Source organism: Rhineura floridana, chromosome 3 (assembly GCF_030035675.1).
Source record: "Rhineura floridana isolate rRhiFlo1 chromosome 3, rRhiFlo1.hap2, whole genome shotgun sequence".
In the NCBI taxonomy this organism is placed as follows: Eukaryota; Metazoa; Chordata; class Lepidosauria; order Squamata; family Rhineuridae; genus Rhineura; species Rhineura floridana.
The window spans coordinates 212657566-212674845 of NC_084482.1; the positions used below are offsets into that span (position 1 = coordinate 212657566).

Sequence of the window (17280 nt, forward strand, 5' to 3'; positions counted from 1 at the left end):
CTGGCGCGGGCACCCTCCCCCCTACGGGGTCAGAGTGCTGGGGGGGGACAAGAAAAAAACTGCTTTCTCCCCAACATTGTCCACTTTTGTTATAGGCCTTCACATCTCTACAGTAGTTTAGTGGCAAATTGAGAAGTGCAGGGTCCCTTCATGATAGCCATGCCCCCTTCCATCCTCTTTTTTTTCCCTCCTGGGTTGAGATCCTTGTTAATGCCTTCTCCCACAGCTAGGACAAGCTTGGAAAAGTTACTTTTTTGAACTACAACTCCCATCAGCCCCAGCCAGCATGACCACTGGATTGGGCTGATGGGAGCTGTAGTTCAAAAAAGTAACTTTTCCGAGCTCTAGGAGCCAATAAGCATGAAAGGGCAGAGTGTTGCCTACTGAGTCTTCTCAGTGGCTGACTCACCTCCTTTCACTCTGATTCACCCTAATTAGCAGGAAAGAACAAGGAAGTATGTTAGAAGACTCTTCTCAGTGGCTAACACACTCTCCTTTAATCATGATTGGCTCACAGGATGTTGGAGACCATGCTGAGATCCTGCTCCCAAAAAACTAAGCGGTCTAAATTCAGGTAGTGTCCTGGGCCCAGAGACAGGGTTGTTCTGAAGACCAAAGTAGAGGGGGACAAAATATGTTTCCCACTGAGAGCTCATTAGAGGCAGGCCTGTGTAGAAATATAAACATAAGAATAAAATGTATGGAGAAAAATAATAATAAGTAAATCAACTTATTGCCTCAGTCGCTTGACCCTGTGCGGTGTGGAACTTTTGGTCTTCCAGATGTTGTTGAACTACAACTCCCATCATCCTTGTCCTTTGATCATAGTTGCTGGGGCTGATGGGAGTTGTGGTTCAAAAACATCTGAAGGTCAACTTGGATTATACAAGTGGATGGTACCAACAATGTGTCCTGCTGATTTTGACATGGATGTATTGCAAGTAGTTCCTCATACGCTTTTCATTGCCCAGTGAGCTGGACCAGACTGAGTTCAGGTCAGCGTTCCTCTGCCCGTATTTCTGATGGAAAGAGTGGAGGAGTTTTGCATCCCCAGGGAGCTCCAAGCTGGAGTCATTAGACCAAATTCACCCTCCCCATTTCTTTGCAATGTGTGCAAAACCTATTTTGTTTGCCAACTGTCAGGGACATGACATGAAATTAATCTCTGTGCAGATTAAGTTTTTAATTATATGCATGGTGAAAAGGGCCCCATAATGAAGCCTGAAATGGTTCACAACTGGGAGAAGAAACTGTGTGGTGAGCAGGAATTAAAGGCTTTGCGGAAGCAGAAGCAGAGATGAGAGGGGAGGGGTCGGAGATGGGTGAAATTCCTGGGGGTGGCTAAAGACACAAGAGGTGCCCAAGCATGGAGAAGAGTCTGGAAGAAATGGGGGGTTGGTCTGAAAGACATTTGGGGCCTTTAAGGCCTTTTGCAGATCAAGCATTGTGAGGGAAAACAACCCAGGAAAAGGACGTGCCATTTATTTATTTAGATTGAGGCTTCTTATAATATTCAAACATCTGAAATCCATATTGGTATAAAGGATGAAATTCCTCCCATCCCCGTCTCTCCCCTGCAGGCCCTTGAGAGCTGCTCCCTACGAAACGTGCCTCGTGGCGAAAGCTGTGGGAGTCCCAGAGCTGGCCTGGTTTACTCCTCTTCCCTCAGGGGCTGCACCATGGCCTCAGAGGCACCGTCCAGATTGTCTCTTCTCTGGGATAGAGTGGAAAGAGCAGCTGGGCAGCCCCATCAGGTAAGGGAAGGATCATTGGGGGAAGACAGAGGGGACAGCGCGGCTGCGTCTCCCTGGGCGTGATGGGGAGGGCTCTGGGAGAACACTGGTTCTGAGGCTGCATAAGGAGAACTTGCCGGATCAGGCCAATAGCCCGTCTGTTCCAGCACCCGGTTCTTGCAGTGGCCGACCAGAGGCCTGTGGGAAGCCGCTGGCAGAACCTGAATACAAGCGCACTCTCCCCACTTGTGATTTGGTGACACATATCTGGCAGAACTCGCTTGAACACACGTGGCTGTTACAATACACTCTTGGAGAGGTGGGATCTTTTATGGTCATCAGTCAAGCTCTGCCCTGCAATTGTGTCTGAGCAGTCTAAAACCCGGAAATGCTCACACACACACCCCACAAAAGCTAAAAAAAGAGTAACTGTACTAAGGAAATGCAAAGAGAAAGAGGGTGGAGCTGGTTCCATGGTGTGAAACCAAAGTCGAGCCGTTTCTGGGATTGAACTCCTGTCATGCAACGAGAGGGGGTCAAGAAGGGAGTCATCCCAGCGTGCCCCACTGGTCAGGCTATTAGTCCAATATGGACCAAAGTGAAGCTGCCAAGTGTCCTGCTATGTTACAATTCCCAGCGTACTGCCTCTGGCAGTGGAGGCAATGCATTGTCATTGTGCCTAGTAGCCACTGATGTCCTTATCCTTCCTGGATTGGATTCAGAGGAGGGCAACAAAGATGATCAGGGGACTGGAAACAAAGCCCTGTGAGGAGAGACTGAAAGAACTGGGCATGTTTAGCCTGGCGAAGAGAAGACGGAGGGAAGATATGATAGCACTCTTCAAGTACTTTAAAGGTTGTCACATAGAGGAGGGCCGGGATCTCTTCTCCATCGTCCAGAGTGCAGGACACGGAATAATGGGCTCAAGTTGCAGGAAGCCAGATTTCGACTGGACATCAGAAAAACTTCCTGTTAGAGCCATACGACCGTGGAACCAATGACCTAGAGAGGTAGTGGGCTCTCCGACACTGGAGGTATTCAAGAGGCAGCTGGACAGCCATCTGTCAGGAATGCTGTGATTTGATTCCTGCATTGAGCAGGGGGTTGGACTCGATGGCTTTGTAGGCCCCTTCCAACTCTACTATTCTAGGATTCTATGATTTGTCCAATCCTCTTTGAAAGCTGTTCAAGCTTTAGGCTGGGCGAATGGTGCATGTTGAATAAACTGCCTCTTCTTCTTTTTCCAGCATCTGTTGCCCTTCCAGGATCTGGTGACCTTTGAGGAGGTGGCTGTGTATTTCACGGAGGAGGAATGGGCCCTGCTGGATCCTGGCCAAAGAGCTCTGCACAGGGAAGTCATGGAAGAGAATTATGAGACGGTGGCCTCTCTGGGTAAATATATTCTGCCCCCTTGACTGATAAATGATGAAGGTATGAATTTAGCAGCTGTGCTATTTAACCTTCCACTGCAGGGATGCTATTATGGAAATGGGTGCCTGGGCCCTGGATATTTGGGGAGGGACTGCAGCTTAGAGGGAGAACACCTGCTTCACATGTAGAAGGTCCTAGATTCAATCCCTGGCAGCTCCGAGAGGGGTGAAATGATCAAGTAGGAGGTGCTGGGAAAGGTCTTGTCCTGCCTGAGATCCTGGAGATCCATTGCTAGTTCTAGTAGACAAAGCTGGGCTAGATGGACAAATTCCCTGATCTGGTATAATGTAGCTTCCTCTGTTCTTTGGCCTTTTGGATGATTGAATGTGAAAAGTGCCCCTCCCTGCCACCTTCCGATGCCCCAGGATGAAAAATCTTACCTTGCATCCGGAGAAGGAGAGGGCAGGAGCTCCCAAACCCCAGCAGAGCATCATTTCCTGCATCCTCAGCAGATAATTTGACACGCTGTGACTTGTACTGTAAACCCCCAGTGGGAAAAGATGCTCCCAGGAGCCTGGGAGCACCCACTGCCTCCTCCCTCTTCCTTTCTCTGCCCAAATGTCGGGTTTTGTCTTTGAAGCAGGAGGAACAGCAGTGGCAGTTTGGAGAATCAAGGTGCGCACCACTGTGCTTGCCTCAGCCAGTTGTTTTCTGAGCCCAATTCAAGATGCTTACTTTGGCATTTAAAGCTTTAAACAGCCTGACATGCAAATAGCTGCAAGAACGCCATTAGCAAGCCTCCTCCGCAAACCTGTGCGCACCCGGGATGGAGGAGAATATCCGACAAAATCAAACCTGGCATTGGATCCCGACTGAATTCACTAATTCGCTATCCCTTTGGAGACGCACCGATCTCGTGCGATGGGCCATTGCTGTAATCGGCATGGATTCTGCAGCCATGACTGCAATTGGCAACATTTTTGTTAAAATCCTCCCCCTATTTTACGTAATCTTTTCATAATTAAGATACTGTGTCAAGCACAGGATTTCCCTTTGTCCATTATATATTACCAAAAAAATCATGATCATCGCAATATAATGCAATACAAATTGGCTCTATATGTCTTCCATGTTAATTGTGAAATCCTGCAATGTCACGTTTTTCAAACAAGATATCTCAGAGCATTCTGAATCTCTTGCGTGGGAAACATTGCAATGATGAGACTGACCCACGTTTCCCGCCTCGTCCCATCCCACCCCTGCTCCTCTTTTGTTGCTGCTGTCCTAACCAAGGGCTTTCTCTCTCTCTCTCCCTGTGCTAAATGTGTGTGTGTATGTGTGTGTGTGTGAGTCCAGAGAGGAACAATAGGTTGAGCTGTACTCAATCCCCCTCCATCTCACCTTGTGCCTTCTGTACGTGCTCAGACTTGCACACTGGTGATTAGCTTGGTTGTGGTTATAATTATTTAGCTAATGCCCTCAACCCAAAGAAATATTATGTATATTGTTGCTGACTTAACCCCACTGTCACAATAGATATATATTCTCCACTGAAGTGTTACATGACTGACTTTCGAAAAAGATCCCACCTCTCCAAGAGTGTATTTTAACAGTCATGTGTGTCCTCTCTGGACTCGTCATGTGAGTCACTCATGTGCAGCTAGACAGTGAGGACCAGAAGGCGGCTTCCAAAACACAGTCTCTCTCTCTCTCTCTCTCTCTCTCTCTCTCTCTCTCCCCTCCCTCACACACACACAGGTTTCCCATTCAATCTCATTGATATCACTCACTCAGACTTTGCATTATAGCTCCTAATTGCTTTTGCTACATCACTTCTCACTATTAGAGCAACCCCGTTTCTTCTTAATTTGTCATTTCCTGCATAAAGTATTTTGTAGTTGCCTGAAAATGTCCCATTCCCATCCATTTGAATTCACTCACGCCGTATTGTAATGTTGATAGGTTCCATTTCTTGTTTGACAATTTCTAACTTTCCCTGGTTCATGCTTCTCACATTCCATGTTCCTATTGTGTGCGTCGTACAACTCCGGACTCTCCTTTTGCATCTGTGCACATCAGCCTCTGGGCTTCCATTTGGCTTTGACCCAGCTGCGTGATTAGTCACAGCGCTACTCGTACTTGTCCTTTGTTCTTCCCCAGTAGCTTGCCGAGTGCCATCTGTCCTGGGGGTCTCATCTTCCAGCACTATCTCATGTTTCAGGTAACATTTTGGGAGGGAGGGAGGAGATGCGAGGTGCCCTCTGGGCAGTGGAAAGGACCATGTTCCTGTCAGACAGGATCCATCCTAGGTTTGTAGATTCCAGCTGTGCATAAGTACTTGGCTGTTCACCTTAAATGGAGGAACAAGAGAGCAGTTTTTTGTTACAATTCTCTCTCTCTCTGCGTCTCTTTTCACAACCTCTGACCAAGTACCTACTGCTAAAATAACTCTGTACAAGGCTTGGAGCTTTGACAGTTTGATATCAATAGAGCTCCCAGAAATATGTTTTCAAAGTACAAATCATAATATATTCACAGGATTTCTCCACAGCATTTTATCACCTTTCCTTTTCATTCCATCAGGATACATCTGGGGGGTCAAGGCTGAGGGAGAACCATCTGAAGTATCACTGGAAAAAGCTGAGGAGCAGGTGCAGGAGCAGAAACTGAGGAGTCAAGATGGAGCAAAGAGACAAGAGGAGAGACAGACTCACACAGGGGACAAACCCCATAAATGCTTGGAGTGTGGAAAGAGCTTCTGTCAGAGTGGCACCCTTACTTCGCATCAAAGAACTCACACAGGGGACAAACCTTATAAATGCTTGGAGTATGGAAAGACCTTCAATCAGAATAGCCACCTTACTTTGCACCAAAGAACTCACACAGGGGACAAACCTTATAAATGCTTGGAGTGTGGAAAGAGATTCAGTTGGAGTAGCCACGTTACTTTGCATCGCAGAACTCACACAGGGGACAAACCTTATACATGCTTGGAGTGTGGAAAGAGCTTCAGTCACAGTGGCAACCTTACTTCGCATCAAAGAACTCACACAGGGGACAAATCTTATACATGCTTGGAGTGTGGAAAGAGCTTCAGTCGAAGTAGCACCCTTACTTTGCATCACAAAACTCACACAGGAGACAAACCTTAAAATGCTTGGAGTGTGGAAGGAGCTTAAGCAGAGTTCAACTCTTTCTGTGCATCAAAGGATCCACACAGGGAAGCAAGGCTACCAACAGGATTTTCTGGGCTCAGTACTCTATGCAGATTGGGCCCTCTGCTGCTCTCCTCAAAGACACAAATTTGCATAAAATGTGCATACGCTTCATGTCAAATGCACATTCCTAGCCTCTTTTGCAGATGTGAGTGGAGGACCAAAAATAATCCAGTGGGAACACTCAAATAACAGCTGGTATAGCACAGTGGGGAGGAGAGCCTGGCTGGGAGTCCAGAGTCTGTGAATTCAAATCCCCGCTTGTGTCTCCTGGGCGTCAAGGGCCAGCCAAAGATCACCCCACAGGGAGTGGCTCAGGGGTTATGTGCCCTGCCACCTCTGCAGCCGTGGGCAAGCTGCATAGTCCCATGGAGCCCAGTTGCCCCCCAGCTGGCAGTTGTGGACAAGGAAGAGGCTGGCTTGTGCAGTGGGGAGGACTATCCTCAGAGGGAGGCAATGGTAAACCCCCTCTGAATACCGCTTATCATGAAAACCCTATTCATGGGGTCGCCATAAGTTGGGATCGACTAGAAGGCAGTCCATTTCCATTTCAACATTCCTATAATAAGATATCCAACAGAAAGAATATCAACAGGTGAAGCTTTCCCCATAATTCTATACTATAAAAAGGCAGGTATTAATCCGCCTGCCACATTATTATATAGCCATGAGAGTGGCTGTATACTATAGCCAGCATGGATTTTTCACATTCCGCAATGATAAATTGAAAATACCCCCCACGTCATTCTGATGCTTCCCATAAGTTCATTCCAAAACAAAACCTTACATAACTTATAGTCCTGAACTCAGAAACGCTTGCTTAACAATCCTTTAAGTTTTAATGGCAATACACAAAACAGTCAGAGAATCAAGAGTTCAAAATATGAAATGAGGAAAAAAACAGACCTGGACTTTTTTCTGTCAGAGATCTCATAATTTGATGACATTAATTAAAAATCAGCCATGTTCACAGAGTACCTGTAATCCTATTATTGACCTTGCCCCATTCTCTGAACTTCATCTTCTGCAGTTTTAAAAATAAAATGCCTGGCTGATTTTTAATTAATTTAAGAAATTTTACATTGAACTGAATGATAATGTCGGGCATGCTCAGTAAGAACCAGCTCTCAGTGTTCTAAAAGCCAGACTCACAGCTGAAACGTTTTTAAAGATGTTTTGTTATAATGTATTGTAAGTCTGTTTTATGATGTTTTAGAGTTTTTGGTGCTTTTGTTTGCTGCCCTGGGCTCGTTCTGGGAGGAATGGCGGGATATAAATCAAATAAATAAATAAAAATGGGGGCAGTGTCAGTGATGTCCTCTACAGTCAAAGGGATTGGTACAAGGGGAACGCCTCCCTCCCCATGGACAGGGAGTAGGGAGCATATCCAACAGTTACTCATATTATAGATGGAAGCAATTCTTGTTGGATTTAAGCAAGCTTGCATGCCCCCCCTTTCATAGGGAGATGCTCCCTCAAACCAGTATTGGAGATGTCTCTATATGTTTGTTTACCATGATGTAACTTCCTCAAAGGGTGGGGTTATTTATTTCTTCCTCCTCCTTTGTTAGGGGATATTGATCCTTTTTGCATATTCTGCATTAACCTCTAGCAGAGGGAACAGGCAGACGTTCCTTCCAGGGGCATCCTCACCAATGACTGAAAATGGACTGAGACTACAGATTATTTTCTATCTAAGCTAGAGCCTATGTTGTCTTAAACATATGAAGGTTGTGAGTAAATACTCTTTATTCTTTTTACCTAAGAAGATTGTCTCTGTGACTTCTTTGATTAACTAGTGTGTGTGGGAGGAAGGTGTGGGACTGGTTTATTCTCATTCCACTGAACGGAACAGGCCGGAATGGGCCCTTTATAAAAGAAATTGATGCCAAAAACACTGGGATGTGTTAGAGACACTTGAGAACAACATTTAGGAACAAAAACCATTCCAATAGGATTTTTATTAATCCTTTCACAACCAAAATGCCCTGTGGAACAGAATGAAACAGCCCGGAATGGTGACTTCCCAGCGAGCCAGACCTCCCAAATTCACCAGTCCCACATGACTACATGGGATGCATGCAATAAGACACAAAACCTCCATGCAAACCTTGTTCCGATACCCGTTCCGGGCTATAATACGCTTTTACGTAAAACAGCCCGGAACAGCGGCTTCCCAGCGAGCCAGACCCACCAAATTCACCAGTCCCACATGACTACATGGGATGCATGCAATAAGACACAAAACTTCCACAAAAAGCACGTTCCGATACCCGTTCCGGGCTATAATACGCTTTTATGTAAAACAGCCCGGAATGGCAACTTCCCAGCGAGCCAGACCTCCCAAATTCACCAACCACACATGTTTCTGCCTCTCCTTTTGTTGGGAAATGGGAGATAACACAGGATGACCCAGGAACCTCTGGGGTGATCAGCAATACCCTTTCATGCTGTTTGCAGGTCCACTAAGCAGCACTATTGGTGCTGCTACCAGGTTGCGAAGGGCTGGTGAATTGGGGAGAGAGAGAGAGAGAGAGATTGGAGGGGGAAGTCGGCTGACTTTTACCCATGGCCTTTCTGCTGTAGGTAATGAGAGAAGACACTCCTTGCTGCCACTGAGCCACCTCCCCAGTATAAATATAGCATACCTGGGCTGCTGCCTTTTTGGTCTGAAAAAAGAAGGGATCATTCTGTCTCTGCAGAGACCTGCAGATCTTATAGTGCCCCTATGGGAAGAAGAGTAAACTGCAGCTATTCTCTAGCACCAAAAGCTACCTGTAGTTGCATTCAATACTAGTGTAGCTTACTACAAAAGCCTTGCTAGGAAAGAAAAACAACAATGTACTATATTGTTTTCACACACATACGTCATTAATCATTACTAGAGCTGCCAACTGAGTAATAATATTAATTGGCAATCAAGATGGCGGCGTAGGCGGACGTCATTTTTGCAGCTCCGCCTTGAAATTTTTACCACTTATTTAACATCTTTTTGGGGGCTCACATGAATGAGCAGAGGATAGCAGTCGTCACCCCCCTCTGTAAATTGAGGCGGTTACCTTCCTACCTTGCTCCGGAGCGTGATATTGCGGCAGGAGCGGTGGCCACGGAGAGGCGCCGTGGAGAATGCCGAGAAAAACGGCCGGAGGACGGTGCGGAGAACGGCCGGAGAGCGGACGAGACCTGTAGTGGTGGCTGGCCCGAGCCCGAGCCTAGCCCAAGCCGCCCAAGCCCGAGCCTGGTCCAAGCCGCCGGCGTTCTCCGGCCTGACGCTGTGATTGCGTTGGCTGCTGCCGGGACGGAGTTTTCCTGGTGGCCTCGGGGCTCTTCCGCCTGGATGCGGATGCTGGCTGGCTGAGGGCATAGAGCGGCGGGCCGGGGCGTTGCCTATGTGGCCTGCTCTGTCCCTCGGTGGTGTGTATGTGGGGAAGAGGAAGAGAGACCGCGGTGCCATCAGTGTGACGCGGCCCATCCTTCGCCAGCCGCTCCAGCGGTTCCAGAAGACCAGGCCTATGAGAGGAGGAGGACGAGGTGACATTTTGACCCTGTTGAAGAGAGGGAGCTGTTGGACATGTCGAGAGAGTGACGAGGGCCAAGAACCGTGCGGGAGGCCCAGGTGCGAAAGGAGACAAACGGCCTACTGCTGTAAACGAGCTGACTTGCAGCAAAGAAAATCTACTGCGAGAACTACTCATGTGAACTTGTTTGGGAGTAGGGAGACCTGCCTGGGTGTTAGGCGGAGAGGGGGACATGTGCATACCAGAAAGGGCAACTGTGGGGAGGGTGGGAAGCCACAATATTAAGAGACTAGGCGGCAGATGTTGGAAAGGCGTTAGTGGCAGGCCATGCCAGTTTAGGGGAACAAGTGATAGATGCATAATATCCATTCCCTGTTCCGGGCCTGTTCATATCCAGAAGACAACTGGGGGAAGTGCGACTCCATCCAACGTTCGACTGCTGTTGTGTAATGCCAGGTCTGTGGTACAGAAAACAACACTCATCCATGATATGATCGTGGATGAGAACGCAGACCTGATGTGCATTACGGAAACCTGGCTGGATGAGGCCTCGGCTCCTGTACTTGAGGCCATGTGTCCAGCCGGTTTCCAGTACGTGCAGCAGCCGAGGGTTGGTAGGCGGGGAGGGGGAGTGGCGGTAATCTATCGGGAGTCTTTGATTTTTGCCAGACCCCCTCTCCACGAGACCAAGTTTGTTGACTGCATGTACTGGAGGTTGGGCCCAAAGGGCAGTTTAGGGATTCTGCTTGTGTACCGCCCACCCCGCTGCACGGCAGACTCCCTGACCGAGGTGCTCGAGGTTATTTCGAGCATGCAGGTACTCTCCCCCAACCTATTGGTTTTGGGGGACTTTAACCTGCACGCCGAGGCAGCTCTCATAGGAGCTCCTCGGGATTTCATCGAAACCATGACTTCTTGGGAACTGCACCTTAGTAATATTGAGCCCACCCATGTAGCTGGTCATTCTCTTGACCATGTGTTTGTCTCGGGAGGGGGAGGGAGTGCTCTGAGAATGGGAGCTGTTTCTTTTAACCCCGTCTCATGGTCAGATCACTATCTGGTAAACATGGACTTCTCAATGCCGCACACCCTCCGCAGGGGACAGGGACCTACTAGGATGGTCCATCCCAGATGCATGATGGAGCCTAAGGGATTCCTGAATGTGCTGGGGGATTTGGAGTTGCCTGAAGGTCACCCGGTCGACACCCTGGTGATGGAGTGGAATAGGAAGGTCACCAGGGCAATAGACCGGGTGGCTCCGAAATGTCCTCTCCCCCTGAATAGAACTCACATCACTCGAAAATGCTTGGAAGTTGTTTAAAAACACTATATTAGAAGCTCAACTGGAGTGCATACCGCAGATCAGAAAAGGTACCGCCAGGGCCAAGAAGATGCCAGCATGGTTAACGAGCAAAGTCAAGGAAGCTCTTAGAGGCAAAAAGTCTTCCTTCAAAAAATGGAAGCCTTGTCCAAATGAAGAAAATAAAAAAGAACACAAACTCTGGCAAAAGAAATGCAAGAAGACAATAAGGGATGCTAAAAAAGAATTTGAGGAGCACATTGCTAAGAACATAAAAACCAACAACAAAAAAATCTATAAATACATTCAAAGCAGGAGACCATCTAGGGAGACAATTGGACCCTTGGATGATAAGGGAGTCAAAGGTGTACTACAGAATGTTAAGGAGATTGTAGAGAAGCTAAATGAATTCTTTGCATCTGTCTTCACAGTGGAAGATACAGGGCAGATCCCTGAACCTGAACTAACATTTGCAGGAAGGGATTCTGAGGAACTGAGACAAATAGTGGTAACGAGTGAGGAAGTTCTAGGCTTAATGGACAATATAAAAACTGACAAATCACCGGGCCCGGATGGCATCCACCCGACAGTTCTCAAAGAACTCAAAGGTGAAATTGCTGATCTGCTAACTAAAATATGTAACTTGTCCCTCGGGTCTTCCTCCGTGCCTGAGGACTGGAAAGTGGCAAATGTAACGCCAATCTTCAAAAAGGGATCCAGAGGGGATCCCGGAAATTACAGGCCAGTTAGCTTAACTTCTGTCCCTGGAAAACTGGTAGAAAGTATGATTAAAGCTAGATTAACTAAGCACATAGAAGAACAAGCCTTGCTGAAGCAGAGCCAGCATGGCTTCTGCAAGGGAAAATCCTGTCTCAGTAACCTATTAGAACTCTTTGAGAGTGTCAACAAGAATATAGATAGAAGTGATCCAGTGGACATAGTGTACTTAGACTTTCAAAAAGCGTTTGACAAGGTACCTCACCAAAGACTTCTGAGGAAGCTTAGCAGTCATGGAATAAGAGGAGAGGTCCTCTTATGGATAAGGAATTGGTTACGAAGCAGAAAGCAGAGAGTAGGAATAAACGGACAGTTCTCCGAATGGAGGGCTGTGGAAAGTGGAGTCCCTCAAGGATCGGTATTGGGACCTGTACTTTTCAACTTGTTCATTAATGACCTAGAATGAGGAGCGACCAGTGAAGTGGCCAAGTTTGCTGACGACACTAAATTGTTCAGGGTTGTTAAAACAAAAAGGGATTGTGAAGAGCTCCAAAAAGACCTCTCCAAACTGAGTGAATGGGCGGAAAAATGGCAAATGCAATTCAATATAAACAAGTGTAAAATTATGCATATTGGAACAAAAAGTCTGAATTTCACATATATGCTCATGGGGTCTGAACTGGCGGTGACCGACCAGGAGAGAGACCTCGGGTTGTAGTGGACAGCACGATGAAAATGTCGACCCAGTGTGCGGCAGCTGTGAAAAAGGCAAATTCCATGCTAGCGATAATTAGGAAAGGTATTGAAATTAAAACAGCCGATATCATAATGCCGTTGTATAAATCTATGGTGCGGCCGCATTTGGAATACTGTGTACAGTTCTGGTCGCCTCATCTCAAAAAGGATATTATAGAGTTGGAAAAGGTTCAGAAGAGGGCAACCAGAATGATCAAGGGGATGGAGCGACTCCCTTACAAGGAAAGGTTGCAGCATTTGGGGCTTTTTAGTTTAGAGAAAAGGCGGGTCAGAGGAGACATGATAGAAGTGATAAATCCTGGGACAGGAATAATACTCTGCTGTTGTTTAAGGGGGGGAAATGTGATGTTCCTATATTAATGTATATATGGTAAGTGTTGTTGTTTTAGAAGATACATGGTAAGTGGAGTGAAAGAGGAGGGCGAGTGACTGGGCAGTAGAATGCGAGATGATTGGCTGAGTGTTTAAAATGGCTGAATGTATGAAAGGAAGAGTGAGAGTGGAATCTGAGGGGGAGAAGAGAAAGAGTGGATTGCTTGGTGGGGTTTGAGAGAGTTGTTTGCCAGGAGAGTGTGAAGAAGGAGGGAGGTGGAGTTCGGATTAGTATTGAGTAAAACCATATGCTTATGTGCCTTAAGAAGAAATCTTGTTAATCTTGTTAGCTTTGTTATCTTTAATAAATACTTAATTTGGTTTACCAAAGGCCTGATCCTTGGCTGGAGTTTCACAGACCAGAAGGGAGGGTAAGGTAATGACCAAGGCTGAAGAGGAACTGTAACAAATGGTGGCAGCGGTGAAGAGAGTAACAATACCAGTATTCAGAGTCTCTGGGAATACTAGTATTGGGACGTTACTGGTGGTTGCCTAGCAGGGGGATCTCTTGAGATCTGTGCTAGAGCGGATAGGTAAACCATAAGAGAGTGCGGTCCGGACTGGTGGAGTCCCTGGTGGTGCCTAGAGACAGGCAGTAACCATGAGCAGGAAGGAACCTGACAGGGAGAGCCAGGGAAGGACGCATCACAGAAGTATATAAAATTATGCATGGCATTGAGCAAGTGGATAGAGAAAAGTTCTTCTCCCTCTCTCATAATACTAGAACTCGTGGACATTCAAAGAAGCTGAACGTTGGAAGATTCAGGACAGACAAAAGGAAGTACTTCTTTACTCAGCGCATAGTTAAACTATGGAATTTGCTCCCACAAGATGCAGTAATGGCCACCAGCTTGGACGGCTTTAAAAGAAGATTAGACAAATTCATGGAGGACAGGGCTATCAATGGCTACTAGCCGTGATGGCTGTGCTGTGCCACCCTAGTCAGAGGCAGCATGCTTCTGAAAACCAGTTGCCGGAAGCCTCAGGAGGACAGAGTGTTCTTTCACTCGGGTCCTGCTTGCGGGCTTCCCCCAGGCACCTGGTTAGCCACTGTGAGAACAGGATGCTGGACTAGATGGGCCACTGGCCTGATCCAGCAGACTCTTCTTATGTTCTTATGCTTCTGAAAACCAGTTGCCGGAAGCCTCAGGAGGGCAGAGTGTTCTTGCACTCGGGTCCTGCTTGCGGGCTTCCCCCAGGCACCTGGTTAGCCACTGTGAGAACAGGACGCTGGACTAGATGGGCCACTGGCCTGATCCAGCAGGCTCTTCTTATGTTCTTATGTTCTTAGTATGCTGATGACACACAGCTCTATTTCTCCTTTTCATCTTCTTCAGGTGAGGCTGTCAATGAACCAGTGCCTGGCTGCGACAATGGACTGGATGAGGGCTAATAAACTGAGGCTCAACCCAGACAAGATGAAGATGCTGTTAGTGGGTGGTTCTTCTGACCGGATGGTGGATGCCCAACCTGTCCTGGATGGGTTTGCACTCCCTTGGAAGGAGCAGGTTCGTAGCTTGGGGGTTCTCCTAGAAACCATCTCTGTCACTTAAGGCTCAGGTAGCCTCGGTGGCACGGAATGTCTTTTGCCAATTTCAATTGGTGGCTCAGCTACGCCCCTATCTGGACAGGGATAACTTGGCTTCAGTTGTTCATGCTCTGGTAACCTCCAAGTTAGATTACTGCAATGCGCTCTACGTGGGGCTGCCTTTGAAGACGGTTTGGAAACTGCAGCTTGTGCAAAATGCAGCGGCCAGATTGGTAACAGGGACTAGCCACTTCGAACACATAAAACCAATTCTGGCCCGCTTGCATTGGCTGCCTGTATGTTTCAGAGCCCAATTCAAGGTGCTGGTTTTAACCTATAAAGCCTTACACGGCTTGGGACCACAATACCTGATGGAACGCCTCTCCCGACACGACCCCACCCGAACACAACGCTCAACATCCAAGGCCCTCCTGCAGGTGCGTACTCCAAGGGAAGCTGGGAGTGTGGCAACAAGGGAGAGGGCCTTCTCAGTGGTGGCCCCCAAATTATGGAATGATCTCCCTGACGAGGTGTGTCTGGTGCCAACACGGTTATCTTTTCAGTGCCAGGTCAAGACTTTCCTCTTCTGCCAGGAATTTCAGCATGTGTTTTTAAATTGCTTTTTAAAAAATGTGTTTTTGTATATTTGTTTTTAATGTTTTTATTTATTTTATTTTTTAAATGTTTGCTGCCCTGGGCTCCTGCTGGGAGGAAGGGCGGGATATAAATCAAATAATAAATAAATAAATTGTTGTAAACCACCCAGAGAGCTTTGGCTATGGGGCAGTATACAAATGCCACAAATAACAATAATAACAACAACAACAACAACAACAGCAATATATGCATAGAAGCTCATTTCAAAGCTTTTTTAAAAAAAGATATTTTAAAGGTGTTTTGTTTTAATATGTTTTTAAAGATTTTTTGTTTTAATATATTTTAAAGTCTGTTTTTATGAAGTTTTAGAGTGTTTTTAGTGTTTTTGTTTGCCACCCTGGGCTCCTACTGGGAGGAAGGTGGGATATGAATTTAGTAAATAAATAAATAAATTGGAAATAACTGTTAGCATGACTGGAGCAGCAAGCCGTCCTCTTAAAAACGTGATGCAAATATCATTTTTAAAAAATGTAATAATAGATAAACTCAGAACACTACAAATAAGCATAGAAAATACAAAATGACTTTTAAGAAATGGCTTGCAGTCAGGTGCTCAATGGGGGGATCCAATATTTTCCTCTCTGGTGGACCTGTCCCCGAATTTGGGTTTTTTTGGGGGGGGGGGAGGTACACAGACAACTCCTCCAGATTTCACGGGTTATTAGTATTTGCTTGTGCCACTGAACTATTTTTGCTATCAGCATACGAAGGTCAGAATGAGGACGTTAAATTTAAAGACTTTGTATCATTCCTGCTTTTGGTGCCAGACCGTGGTTTGTTTTTTTATTGGGTTTGTATACCACCCCATAGCCGAAGCTCACTGGGCAGTTTACAACATGGTTCAACAATGGAAAGAACTCAACGACTTGAACATCTTGACTTGGCTGAGAAATGTTTGGAACATCTCCTTATTCGAGGGATGGAAAAATGAGGATTTATCATATATCCTTTGGAACATGACTTGCATGGACAACTGTCAGCAGTAGCAAAATGTAGATATGGTTGAATTAAATGTTTTTCTCTTTCTGCATACTTGGATCGTAATATTGTCCAGTCCTGTGGTCTCTCAGGTGGTGCTGGTGGGGAAATGGTCATATGGGGAGCATGACTCCATATCATCATTCATGTTCCAATTACACTTTGTATCATACCAGATGCAATGCCAAGTTTTTGTTAATTTTGTTCTTTAATAATAATAAAAAAAATTTTTTTTTTCAATAATTTTTATTCAGATTTTCATAAAACATACAAGACGAAATCATAAAACATTCAAAGACAAAAAACAAAATCAAAAATAGTTAAACAAAAAGAAAAAAAGAAAAAAAAAACAAAAATAAAAAATAAAGAGTAAAATATTGACTTCCCATTTGTCAAAGATCAAATCAGTTATAAGTCTATAATATATAACAATCCTGTCTCTTAAGTCATATTATAAAATCACTTTCCTCCAGTAGTTATCTTACTTAATCATCAAATCTCATAAACATTACTTTATTCTTTCCACAAAAAGTCAAAGAGAGGTTTCAATTCTTTAAGAAATATATCTATCAATTTTTTTTTCCAGATAAGCATATCGATTAATCCATCTCATTACTAATTATGATAATCTTATTGTCATAACCATAGTCAAAATAAACATTTCAATTAATCCATCACATCAGAATCTGTTAGGTTCAGTAATTTCAGTAGCCATTGTTCTATTATCCCTATTAGTTCCATTTTCCATCTTCCATCTTCAGTAGTCTTGTTAAGTCCAGTAATTTCAGTATCCAATCTTCCATTATCAGTATTCCATAATAATCTTGCTGTCAAAGCCATAGTCATATAGTAAGAGTCTGATGGGAATTACCTCTATCCCAAATATTTTCTTGCCATCCATTCTGAATAGGTTGCTGAAATACTGCTGTAAAATCATATCTCTGTTCTTTTTTTCAAAATACACTGGGTCATCTCTTGAAAGTTTTTCCATTGTCACATGGCTGCAGTTAATTCCATAGATTTTCTCTATATTGGGCTCCATCACATCATTCCAGTCCAGAAGATTATCCATGCCATTGATAACTTTATCTCTAGAATCTTCATTAATTTCTTCAGAGATAACATTGAGTTCCAA

At 45.5% G+C, this 17280-nt stretch overlaps 1 protein-coding gene across 1 annotated transcript; it reads left to right on the forward strand.

The window, feature by feature from the left end:
- Positions 1-1584: 1584 nt before the first annotated feature.
- On the forward strand, positions 1585-6530 carry LOC133381508 (zinc finger protein 3-like). Its single transcript, XM_061620695.1, has 3 exons — positions 1585-1754; positions 2981-3125; positions 5688-6530. Exons 1-3 carry the CDS (start codon positions 1680-1682, stop codon positions 6254-6256), a joined length of 789 nt encoding a protein of 262 aa, XP_061476679.1. The 5' UTR covers positions 1585-1679; the 3' UTR covers positions 6257-6530.
- Positions 6531-17280: the final 10750 nt, after the last annotated feature.